This window comes from Lissotriton helveticus, chromosome 1_1 (assembly GCF_964261635.1).
Source record: "Lissotriton helveticus chromosome 1_1, aLisHel1.1, whole genome shotgun sequence".
Taxonomy (NCBI): domain Eukaryota; kingdom Metazoa; phylum Chordata; class Amphibia; order Caudata; family Salamandridae; genus Lissotriton; species Lissotriton helveticus.
The window spans coordinates 854,787,614-854,800,775 of record NC_136057.1 but is presented as its reverse complement, the minus strand read 5'-3'; the positions used below and the strand labels follow the sequence as shown (position 1 = coordinate 854,800,775).

General features: G+C 43.1%; 1 protein-coding gene across 1 annotated transcript in view; it reads right to left on the bottom strand.

Moving 5' to 3' along the window:
* Positions 1 to 13,162, bottom strand: part of LOC144763009 (sodium-coupled monocarboxylate transporter 1-like) — a 797,300-nt gene that overhangs the window by 610,017 nt on the left and 174,121 nt on the right. Inside the window, exon 4 of the mRNA XM_078648324.1 lies at positions 6,410 to 6,477. Within this exon, the coding sequence (XP_078504450.1) occupies positions 6,410 to 6,477 (68 nt within the window). The remainder of the gene's footprint in view (positions 1 to 6,409; positions 6,478 to 13,162) is intronic.

The following is a 13,162-nucleotide window of genomic DNA, read 5'->3' as shown; positions in this document are numbered from 1 at the left end:
TTAATTCCCTTTCTTGGGCTCTTTCGGCGGATTCTCTACTTAATTCTGACTTTCTTATTTCTTTCTCTGTTCTTTTATGAGATTCTTTGCGCCATAACTCGATGGCATCTTTCTGTGACTGTCTGGCTTTCTTTTTCCATAATACTTCTTCTACTCGCATGATGCACTCGGCATCCCACGTACCTGATACGGGCCATCTATACTTTTCCTCTAACTGTTTGGTGTACTCCACCCATAAATCTAGATATAATATGGCACTTATGCCATGCTTCTGATACATAAAATGACCTGGACTGTCCCTAGGCGGAACAGGAACTGCTTCTTCGAGCAGACCTTTTCTAGTTTTTAACTGACGTAACTTTGAAAATAGAGGCATGATTAGACTGGAGTCTGGACACAATACAATACACAAGGAACACAATAATAACTTGAAAGAACAATTCATTCATACCACGACATTGAAAACACATGGAATAACATTTAAAATAACAGTTCGGACAAGATACTACCTGGAATACTGAAAACAGAACACATGGATTTCTCGAGAACAGAACTTACTAGAACAGAAACTAGAATGACTGGATGTACTGCTAAAACAGCACGAAACTTACCGGTCTCATAAAGAGACACGTCAGGACCCGCATCCACCTAAGTGGACACTTCGTGTTGGATCTGCGTACCCAAACCCACGGACCAGAGACAATTAGATTGACCCTGTCTAGATACTACCCCAGCAACGGTACTCACCGGGCAGCAAGAACGGAAGGCCTCGGACTGGACTGGACTGCTACGACGACGGACGGACGAACTTCGGACTTCAGTTACAGGTGGGCCTCCGGATACCTCGGACCTTGGACTCTCGGCTTGGGCTCTGGTCGGGACTCGCCGCGTTCCTCCACCGCCTCGTCTGGACGCTGGACCGCAACCTCCGTCTCCTCCGTGGGCCTGAGGGATACTTGAAGCAGAAATATCTGCACGTGCACGGTATGGTTCCGTCACGGCTGCAGAGGATCAGGGGGCCTGCGTGGCTTCTCCGGCGCGTGGGGAAAGGGCAAGTCCCTATTCGGGCGCCATTATGTGGTAAATAAATAATTAATTACCGGTACTATTTTTGACTATAATAAATAAACGGTTTAGCTCAATAAATAAGAGTCAAGATACGAGGTAGCTAGAGTTGACAGGCTTTAATCAAACATAAAAGGACAGGAACAGGACAGCCTGTACGGGGATGGGATGGCAGCTGCCGGGGGCAGGATCTGGGCAAGAGTGGCAACTTTTAACAACAGTGTACATATATATATAGTTAAACAAAACACATGGTATTCAATACAGTAGGCGTAGCAGTAGGCGGAGTTTGTAGCAGTCGCGAAAGATAAGGCATAACTGATGCAACAAGAAGGCATGTACAGGGCGTATACATAGACATGTGATGCAGACGTAACAGAATATGTCATAAGGGGGGGCGGAAACATAGAGGGGGCTACCTGAGGAGCTGGGACCTCTGACCTAGTGGTGCGCGCAAACTGGCAATGACGTGTTACCAGGAGAACTGGGGGCTATGACTTCTGCACTAGAAGAGGAGACGAAAGTCTGGAGTGTCAGAGCGACATGTACCTAAAGCCTATCTAGTATCTGGTGTTTAGAGAACATGTTGATAGAATCCAAAAGTTATCAGAGCAAAGGCTAACAGACATTAAGGCTGGGGCATGCATTATTCTACATGTAGTGTGTGCGAGGAATATTCTATGAATATTAATACAGTATTTCTCTTACATGGAGACAGTAAGGCTAGACCATGACGGAAACTATTGATGCGATTCAGTAGCTTAGGAATGCAGAGAAGGGGGGCTGGACTGATAACTAGAATCATAACATACTTTTGACAGACTAGGAGGCAGAACCAGGCCGAGCCGGGCACTGCGAGGCATGAAAGTAAGTGAAGGGTCAGGGATACAGGTGGGGGCTGTATCGCTCCTCGGAGAGGGTTCAGGAAACAGGAGCTGAATCTGAGTCCGGGCCCTTTTGAGGCCTAGAAACGGGGACTTTCCAATGAATTATTGTGCACACTGTAAAACGTGGCAACGTAGTTTTACATAGGCCAAATATTCGTTGTATTCACGAAGACTGGAAACTGGCATACTAGAGATGGACACAACTATAATTGCGTCTTTAATCGATCATAGGGAATACATATGCATATTAATCATGCACATATAACATAACATGGGGAACACGTAGGCACATATAACATGGCAAAATTTACTTTTCCACACAGTCATGCAAACAATCAATCACACCTCCATTTTCTCAACTATACAGTTATACACACCTTACTTATTCAAACATATACTAAAACATATTTACTCTCTTATACAATCCTGGATACAAGTTCACAATGATGCATACAGCCACTCACACATTCACTGGTTCTTATGGACAGTTATTTATATATGTCAAGTCTCACATGTACTGTATTTTACATATGTACTTACTTTGACATGTAGCACTGAGATATCCATTCACTCACCAATACACTGATGCACACAGTCAACCGCCCATACAGCTGTTTCCACATGCACTTTTGAACTCATACATCTAGTGAATCAACTGCTCACACATCTATGCACAGAGTCATACACCTCCCAGCCACCCACACACACACTCAGTCTCCCATACAAATACTTGGGCAACCAATCAATAACCCATATAGTTACTCATATAGCTAATGATCAACACATGCAGCAGTTTACAGAACAACAGACATAATGATGCACAAATTAAGACAGTTTAGTCACTAACCCATGCACTCAGTGAGACACATTTAATCACTCACTCACACAGTCAGTCACGCACCTACTAAATCCTTCATCCAGACACTTATACATCCACTCATTCTTCAATATGTAAGACATATTTTAACTTTACAGAAATACACAGTCACTGGATGTTGTCATCAGTGATGTCATCAGTGATGTCATTTGAGATGTCATCAATGATGTCATCAGTGATGTCATTTGAGATGTCATCAGTGATGTCATCAGTGATGTCACTGACCATGTCATGAATAATGTAATATGTGACATGATCAGCAGTGGATTGCGGGTGCGCGATATATAGTTAGTACAACTAACTATATATGGAATTTCAATGGTTTTGTGTGAGTAAAATAAGGTTTTTTAAATGCTAATTCCTAACTATATATGGTCTATAACCTATGGTTTTTTCAGTGAATTTTCAAGGTTTTGTAAATGCTAATTCCTAACTATATATGGTCTATAACCTTTGGTTTTTTCAGTGAATATATATATAGATACATATATATATATATATATATAAATATACACACATATATATATATATATATATATATATATACACACAACAGCGTCGTTTTTCCAAATCACGTGAAACAACACACCATGGCCCAACTTATTTTTAAGCATGATTATTTATTGTGCAATGCTCGCGACCGTGCCACGGCCCGCCATTGTCAAGCGGCTTGGGTTCTTCGGGAAAACGAGTGCTAGCTATATATATACATATAGCACCTACTACTCCTAGCGAAGCACTTAAGTGATTTATTGCGAGTCTTTTTTTCAGCTAGGATGTGAAATGCCTTTCATTGCAGGAGGCATGGATTTGGGGGCCGATATGAGATATGTGTGGCGGACCCAAATGGGTGGAGAATGTGACATGAAAAGTACGTTGTAGAGCAACAACATAACAATATGGAAATATTGGAATATTGGACGGAAGCCCTGAAGAAGTTTTTTTTTAGAACAATACGCATTGACCATGGCTGTGTATGGTTTTACCATTATGAAATTAAGGATGTCAGAACAAAAATAAAGAGTACACACAAAACTGGATGCTTTGAACTAGTTTTTTCTGGGTGCACCACCACATTAGTTGTTTTTTCTTGCAATGGTTCCATTCGATGGCTGGAACTAAGGAGCAAGTGCACCAGATAGGACTTTGTGGAACTCCAAGGGAGGTGTGATATAGCTTGACCCGCCGCTGTCCTTTCTGATATTGCTCTATAGCGAGTAGTATGCTGCTCTGGGGCTCAAGGTTAGTGGTTAGTCCAATAGTTACTGGTTACTGTTGACTATTTAGATTAAGTGTGTGCTCTCAAAGAAATATTTACTCCAGTGTCTTTTTGGTAGATTAAATATGTGCAATCATTAGTGGGTGTAATGTTAGTTAATACAAATAGTTGTTTGGATGAAAAAATAGGCTAGAGGAGATTAAAAATTGTTAGGTTGCAGGCAAATGGTTTCAAAGGAGTAGAAGTTTGTAATGTATGAAATGAGGTGTGGGCAGTTTGCAGAAATACAATAATAGTAAAATAAGGCGGTCAGGCATGTGTCTTAGAATAGGCTTCACTTAGAGAGGGAGAGGAGTCATGCAAGAGGTTGTAAGGTCAGGAATCAAGAGCAAATAATGAAGGGGAAGGAATTGAACGTTTGTTGATGCAATTCAGGAATCAGAATCGCCAATTTGGTATCAACAGCCAGTGATTATGTCATCAGATATGCAGGGAAAGGCTAAAGAGAGGAGCCTTTGCCCAGAGTGGTGCAGTTCATTTGAGAAGCAGTTGTGATACCATTACCTGGGCCAGTTTTAACACTAGTGGTGCCCGGGGCAACAATGTTTTTTGGGTGCTCTCCCCACCCCACCCCCTCAAATGAACAAGCATTTGCAATGCAATAGGTCTTGCATTCCTGATCGTTTGAGGTATTGGAGTTGCAAATCATAATGCAATGCCAACAGCTCATACTTTTAGTAATGCAAGTCCTACTTCATTGCAAATGTTTGCATAATCAGCCAGGAATCAGCATTGTATGTCTCAGTGCAGTACTGCAAGCTGCTCTTAGAGGTCTCTTAGAGGTCTCTAGTGAGCAAAGCACCAGCACTGCATGTCTAGGTGCAGTACTGCAAGCTGCTACTAGATGGCCCTGCTGAACAAGGCACCAGCACTGCATATCTCGGTGCAGTACCGCAAGCTGCTCCTAGAGGTCTCTAGTGAGCAAGGCACCAGCAAAGCATGTCTAGGTGTAGTATTGCAAGCTTCTCCTCGAGGTCCCTAGTGAGCAAGGTACCAGCACTGCATGTCTAGGTGCAGTACCGCAAGCTGCTTCTAGAGGTCCCTAGTGAGGAAGGCACCAGCACTGCATGTCTCGGTGCAGTACCGCAAGCTGCTACTAGAGGTCCCTAGTGAGCAAGGCACCAGTACTGCAAATCTAGGTGCAGTACCGCAAGCTGGTCCTAGAGGTCCCTAGTGAGCATCATAAACTACCTAAGCGAAACAGTACACAGTTGTCTGAAATATGAGCAATTATATGTTTAAAGTCATATGGCCCTGGTGACATCAATGGAAAACTGACAATCCATTACAGGTAAAAGAAAGCATGTCCACCATTACCCCATCTGAGGCGGCCATGCTGCTTAAATTTTTAAAAAGCATTGTGAGAGAGAGACAGCAAGCGTGTCTTGCCTGCAAAAGCAGGCACAAGAAAGCCAATTAAAAAAATAGTGCTCTCAGGCTCTAATTAAAGCATGCATGTAACAAAAGAAGTAAAAGGGCCAGTCTGCATGGGAGGTTACAAATGAAGACAAGGCATTACTAAGGAGGGAATAACAAGCTTATTAACCAATCAGAAGCCAGCATTCACGAAGGACAATAACACAAACTAATGACATATATGTTCAAAGAGTGAGTGGGGCTACAAGTATATACTGCAATACAGCATATGCGCTGTCTCTAGGCTCAACTTAATACAGCTCTGTTCTTTGCAGCAGGCATATTAACCCCCAGTTCTACTTTATGGAAAGTCAAACCTGCCACTAGAGATAACTCTGATTTCTATCTCTAGAAGGGACATTAATCACAAGAGTTATCATTACATTTTTATTGCTGCCTGAATGATGGGTACAAGGAATTCTGCAGCAGGTGCTTTTAAATCGTTCATCATTGCTAAACACAGTGCCCCGCCTGAGACCAGTGCCCCTCCCCATAGGTTGGGGCTTAGTGTGATTGCACCGGTCGCACCACCCTAAAGCCAGTCCTGACCCTAACAGAATGTTTTGAAAATTACTAGTCTAGGACAATTAGCTGTTCATTATTTAACTCGTCTGTTTTTACCTGCACCGCACATATTAGAAGATATAGAACAATTGACTTTCACTTTTTACATGTTATTTTTGTTGAACTTCAAATTGTTTTCATCCCTTATTTTGAAAGCAGGAAATGGCAAGCACTGATTTGCTTCTTTTCAGTGACGTAAAATGCAGTGTACATTTTGTTTCAGTATACTCAGTTTAACATATTAACACATTTTAATATGAATTAAATTAAAAGGTAAGCATGTAAACATTAGCTGAGTTTTCTGAAATGAAATTAACATACCACAGCACAGTAGAATGTGCAAACTAATCCAGTTGAGATGACAGCAGACCACAAATCAAATCCTGTCACTAAAAACAGTAATAAAAAAACATCAATATGTAATCAAATATTATGCAATTAAAAACAACATGAACACTATGAACAATCATGCATTGATGTCGAAACCTTTAACAAGTTGAAGACGCAAGGCTTTTGAATAGGGAGCAGGGACAAGACGAATTTGCATATGGCTAGGTTTAAACTGGAATCGCATGGTGGGCAACGAAATGATAGCTTTTGGCCCAGGTCTCTTTACTAGGGGTGAATGTTTAACATTCTTCAGCATTCAATCCATCAATTGTTCTTTTTGCATTTTTCACCCTGAGTGGGACGAGTATGCCCAGAAGTAGGTCCCATGCTCACCATGCCATTGGATTCAAGCTAGCCTAGCTGATGAGGGGTGATACCCCAAAATCAGTCACAGGGTGTTTGTTTCTGGTCCAGGGAGAACCTGGCCTGGCAGCTCAGGCTGGACTGTTTCCATGGGGATCAGGGTCAACACTGATTTGCATATGGCTGAGTTTTAACTGGAGTGGCATGGTGGGCAAAAAAAACAATGGATTTAGGCCCAGATCTCTGTACTAGGGATGAATGTTTCTTTCTGCACTAGTGGGCCTGCAGCACTGATTGTGCTGCCCACTTAAGTAGCCTTCAAACATGTGTTAGACCCGACATTGCAGCCTATATGTGCAGTTTGAAACTGCTATTTCAACCTGGTCAAATAAACCTTTGCCAGTCCTAAAACTTTCTTTTTAATATATAATAGTCATCCCTAAGGTAGGCCCTAAATAGCCCCTAGGACAGGGTGCAAGGTTTCGACTGTACTTTTAACTTTTACATGTCCTGGTAGTGAAAACCTCTTCAATTAGTTTTTACTTGTGCAATGTCTACCTTTCTCATAGGACAACATTGGGTTACCTTATTACATTAATAAGTGAACATTTTTAATTGCAAGCAGGTAGGAAAGTCAAGTTTGGTTCATAAAGAATTGTAATGTAAAACCCTCTTTAATAGTAATGTTGGATTTTAAGTAATAATTCTGAAAATGCCACTTTTAGAAAGTTGGCATTTTCTTCTCCTAACCATTTGGTGCCTGTAGCATGTATCCTGTGTCAAATTACTAGGTTTAGCTGGCAGCTGGTCTTTGTGTATTACTCCCAAACAGTGAGACAAAGGTGGAATAGGTGTTGGCAAGATGGTCCATCTCTGACTCTGGGGCCCAGCTGTTACCTACCACGCTTGTGCATTGTTAGACCTGGCACCATTGGTGTGGGTCTCCCTTCCATTTTTGCTGTTGCCTCATGTATTTTTGCTGGTACTAGATGCTTTGGGCACTGTGTCACTGCTATTCAGTGCCACAGTGCAAGTGCTCCCTATTGTAAATTGATGAGTTAATCAGTAGTTCATGTTTGGCTATTTGGTTTACTTGTCAGACCCCAGTCTAGTGCACTGAGTGAGCCCAGGGTGTGTAAATCCAAATGCTGCTGGTGGGCCTGCAGCACTGGTTGTGCCACCCACAGAAGCAGCCTTGTAAGATGTGTCTAAGGTCTACCATTGCAGAACCTGCGTGCAGTCTGGTACTGTCATGCTGACTGGGCAAGTGCACACACTTGCCAGTACCTAAACCTTCCCTTTTCTTCATTTCAGTCACCCCTATGGTAGGCCCAAGAGCAGGGTGCATTGTAGGTATAAGGTAGGACAAGCCCTGATGTGTGTGGCATGTCCTAATAGTGAATTACAGCCATTTTCGTTTTTCACTATTGCAAGGCTACCTATCCTCCATAGGCCAGAATGGGCTGTAGATTATTACATATTAATAATCCTAGCTGTCTCAGAGAACAAGGTAGAAATTCGAGTTTAGTATGCCTGATAAAATACGTCTTAATGTGAAGATGGTTTTAACATTCTGTGTTTGCAAATACCACTTTTAGAAAGTAAGTATTTGCTTGTCTAACCATTCAAACCTGCCTCTGCTAGGTTGTATACTCCTTTGTCTGGTTTTGTGAGTGACAGGGCTGGGGGATTCCAAGAGACAGACTGAGTCACCCAGGGGTGAATAGAGAGATCTGCATCTAGATGGGAGGGAGGAGTTGCACCTGAACCTTGAATAGGGCTGTGCCTCCCTTCCACAATTCTGGCTCCACCCCCTTGGGAGCGGCTGATGTCTCTGCCCTGCACACTGAAAGAAGAGAAGGAGTCCTGTAAACAAAGAGCTCCAGGACTGTACGAGCCTGTACAATGCTGGCTCCACCTCCTGGGGGGCATCTGATGTGCCTCCCCTGCACTGTGAAAGGAAAGGAGAAGTCTGGTAAACAGAGTGCTTCAGAACTGGTTTGGACTGGGCAAAGGCCCCTCTCCCCTCAGAGAACAGAGGATTTTGGGGTATAAATATGGGGTCCCTGATCCCATATAATTAGATCACTTTGGACTACAAGAAGAAACCTTTACTAAGGAGAGGAACCTGAAGAAACTGAGGAGAGACTATTCCCAAGCTGACACGCTGCTTGGGGGATCGGCCTGCAGTGGTTGCCTTACTACCAAAGGAAGGAGAAAGGAACTTTGTGTACTTTGCTTTCAACTTGTGAAGGATCTCCAAGTGTTTCGAAAAGAGCTTGCCTCCTGCTGAAAATTCAGGGACAACAGCCTTCACCCTCCAGCTCCCCATAGTTCTTTTGGAAGTGCCAGCTGCTGTTTTGGGCCTTCAGAGGAACTGCGTGTCGCAAGAAGCTGGAAGCGCGACTCAACGAGAAGAAGCCTCTCGCCGTTGCTGTGCCTGCCGTTGCAACTCCGAAGGAGGGTTTCGCCGCTGGAATTGTCGCATTGCACAGCATCGGAGAGAAGCGTGCCGCAACAAAGAGGAAGCGTGTCGCCGTCGCTGCTGCTGCCGTCGCAACTCCAAAGGAGGGTGTCGCCGCTGTAGCTGTCGCATTGCACCGCATCAAGGGAAGAATCTCGCAATGAGGTGTGTCGCCGTCGCTGAACATGCCGTCACAACTCCGAGGGAGGGTGTCGCCGCTGAAACTGTCGCATTGCATCGCATCGAAGAAGAGCACCTCACATACCGGGGAAGCACGCCGCCGTCGGAGCTGCTACTGTCGCATTGTGGATGTCACCACGGTAGTTGTTACATCGTGCGGATGCTTTATGCATCGTGGGAGAAGAGTGTCACTGCTGGAGCTGCTGCCGTTGCATCGCGGAACAAGGGTGTCGCCGCTGCAGTCCACGCATCGCACCGAGAACTTCTCGCATCCCCGAGGAGCGTGCCACATCTGAAAGATCTTCATGTCTTTATTTCTTTGTATCTGAACTTTGCCGCATTCTCATCGCTGCGACATTGCTTGTCGTGGAAGCACAACGCAACCTAAGGTACATTGACGTAAAGTGTTGCATCTAAGAACTGAACTGAACTAAGCTTAATCTACCATCTTAAAGTAAGAAGTATTGTGTATTTTTTGTTTATGGTCTTGTGATAACTCTAAATAAAGTATACTTATTTTTTATATAAAACCTTGTGTGGTGTCCATTTGTAGTGTTGTCACTGGGTTCCTGTATGTGGTCACAAATGCTTAACACAACACCTCTGAGATAAAGCCTGTCTGCTCGTGCCAAGCTACCAAGAGGGTGAGCAGGGGTTATTTTAGGGGTGTAATCCCCTTATCCTGACTAGAGGCAAGGGTCCCTATTTGTCACAAGTACCTACCTGTGCCATCTAGAGACCCCCAAATCTAACATGCATCATTAAGGCTCTGCCTCATCACACTCACAAAGGTGATAGCACTAGTCTTTTGTGCCCCCTAATAAGCTGGGGCCAGGGCAGGGAGGCAGGAAATTCCAGACACCTCTGCAGGGGGTGGGCTCTACAAGCTCCTCCACTTCAAAGTGGGCACAATGGTATAACCAGTGGACCCTCATACCTAACTCTTCAGTGCACTCCTGGGCATGTGGTTAATACAGAAGAAGGGCGCCCTGCTGCTATATTGCTTGAGGCCCGCCTTGCTTGCTGAGAAGTAAGACTGAATCTATAACGTTGATTACAGGCTGAAGTGACTCCAAGGTTGAGCTCATTGATCTCTTGCCTGAGGTAAAGAGACAGTATAAGCTCCAGAGGTCACCCTGCAACTGCCCAGCTGATCTGCTGAACTGGACTTGGCTGGACCTGCAACTTGATCTCCCTGAAACGTGCTGGCCTCAACTGGAATGAGTTCCTGATTCATAAGCAAGTGGTGCCTCCCCAGGTACTAGGCCCTTGGCTGGCATCAAAGAGAGCTCCTCCTAGCCTTACTGAAGGTTGCATCAAATCTGTCACGAAGGGTCACATAGTGACGTGAAACCCCACAAAGCCTTGTCAGCTTCATTGGAACGGACGCAGAGTGAAGCAAAGCCTCACAGCTTCACTGGAACTGATGCAGGGAGACACAAAGCCTCGCAAAGCAAAGCCATTCACACTGTGCACCAAGGACATACAGTACAATCCTCAGCGGGCCAATCTAGGTCCTGTGTCTGGCCTGCACTCCACCGCATTTGGCCTGAACTTGTGACTTAGACCCGGTCCAGATCAACAATATCCACTCAGTTGGGGCTTTGCGCCTTTTGGTACAACATTTATGTAGATATTTCAACTTGCATATGTCCAGTTCAACTGATTGGATTTTTGTGGTTTTGGTCTGAAATAATTGATTACATTTTATTATATTTTTCTAAATTTGTGTGAGATGTTTCACTTTATAACTTGTTTGTGTTTTGCACAAGTTAAGTCTGACTCCATTTGCGTCATTATACCAGAAGACTAATGACAGGTTGACTTGGGGTTTACTTGTGTTTTTCCCTGACAATATGTGTGGTTGCTGCTTGGGTAGGGTCTCAACCCCTTCAACAGCTAACCCACATTCTCAAAAAAATTGAGTGGCACTTGTGTTTGTAATACAATCTTGCATTACATGAAAGCCAACATCAGGCAACAAAGTAACCCTTTAAAAACATATTCTTTACATATGTTTAAATAGTTTGGAAAACAAAGCAAGTTGTTGTGTTGCCATACAACGATACTTGTGAAATTTTAAATGTGTACTTAGAAAGCTGAAGAATTCACTGAGCAGCCGTTTTAACTGAGATCTTCTGTACCATGGCACCATTACTCCTCTTTTATTTAGAAATGTGTACTCTCGCATAGCCAGACATCCTATGGGGAAAGAGACACTATGGAGCAATGTATTGGGATAAATGTAAATGTATTTGTGTAAAAGATTACCCAGTTAATTTTGTATCTAGTTAGTTAACTGCTAAGTGTACCATTCTGTCATTCATGCAGGGCAGTAGCCGCTGGGGCATTTGAGGGACTGGCCAGCCCATATTAATATTTGCCCCTCCCCCAAATGACCTAGGTAGCTGACGCACCATTTATGAAACGCATACCATGCTGGTGTTTTACAAGTCGATAAGCCATTAAAAAATGTAGGTTTTGTTTTTCTCTTATCATATTTGCCATTTGTTCAAATACAAAAGTCAAACATCAAGCTATATTTTCTGACAAATTGCTGCTTATTCTTTTTTAAGATGGAGATGTTATTTACTTTTCTTTATCTGACTGCAAAGTCAGATCATTTTGTAAAGTGAACTGTCTGACAATATCACCAGAGCACAGGGAGTACATAAAGAAACTGTAGTACGTCAATTTTTATCTAATATACAAAAAAATATGCAAATACCTGTAAATGAACAGCATAAATATTTTAATACATATCAGTAGTTATGAAAGTGCAAATGAAGTGCATTCTGTTTAGAATTCTTAAAGTGCGATGGAAACAAAGACTTTAATAGCATCAACACGAATCTTGTTGCTGCATAAATGATAAATGTTGTATTGCATTGCAGGATTTGCATAGTGCTTACAACCCCTAGGTTGGGCACTTTAGTGCTTACCTACAGGGGCATCTAGTTATGACATATAGGGTGTTTAGCTGGAAGGGTTTTGTTTTGTGATTATGTGTAGTACGTGTTCTTATGTAGTGTGTAATGGCCATTGATATGCTGTAATGTCATAGGATAAAACGCAGAGCAGTATATAATTTTGCAGTACACACGCAGCTTTCAACAGCTCTGCAGGTCCTTTTCTGGTATATCTTATGATTATAGTCTGCCCAGCTGGTTACTGCCTCGTGCTGTCCTATTAGAAATTGTGTGTATAGTTCTGAGCCTGAGCTGGCATGGTTGGAGGTGGAGAGAATTGGAGAGATCTTCTGGCATGGGCACTGGTACTATCATCCCATATCTGAGTGTCATTTTAAAGTGTAAAAACCATAGTGTATAGATATTTGGAATCTGCAGTAGCGTTCTAGAATAATCTTCAGATTGACCAGCAGTGTGTGACAGATCTCTTGAGTTATTTTATCTACTGGAGAGTTCCATAGAAACAAATTATTAAGCAAATCATTAATCACTGCTTCTTCAGTCTAATCACAAACAAGCATTGGCAACTACCAATGCTAGCAGTTACTTTAAAAAACCAACTCATCCTATCCCTAGCGGACAAAACAACCACTGACAGAACCAACTTCACAAATTGGATGACCATGATAGGATACTGGATGCGAACCAACTACTTGCAGCTCAATTCCAAAAAGACAGAAGTACTGCTCTTTGGCAACAAGACTTCCCCAAGGGATTCTTCCTGGTGGGCGTAAGAGCTAGGTCCAACATCCACATTCACAGACAATG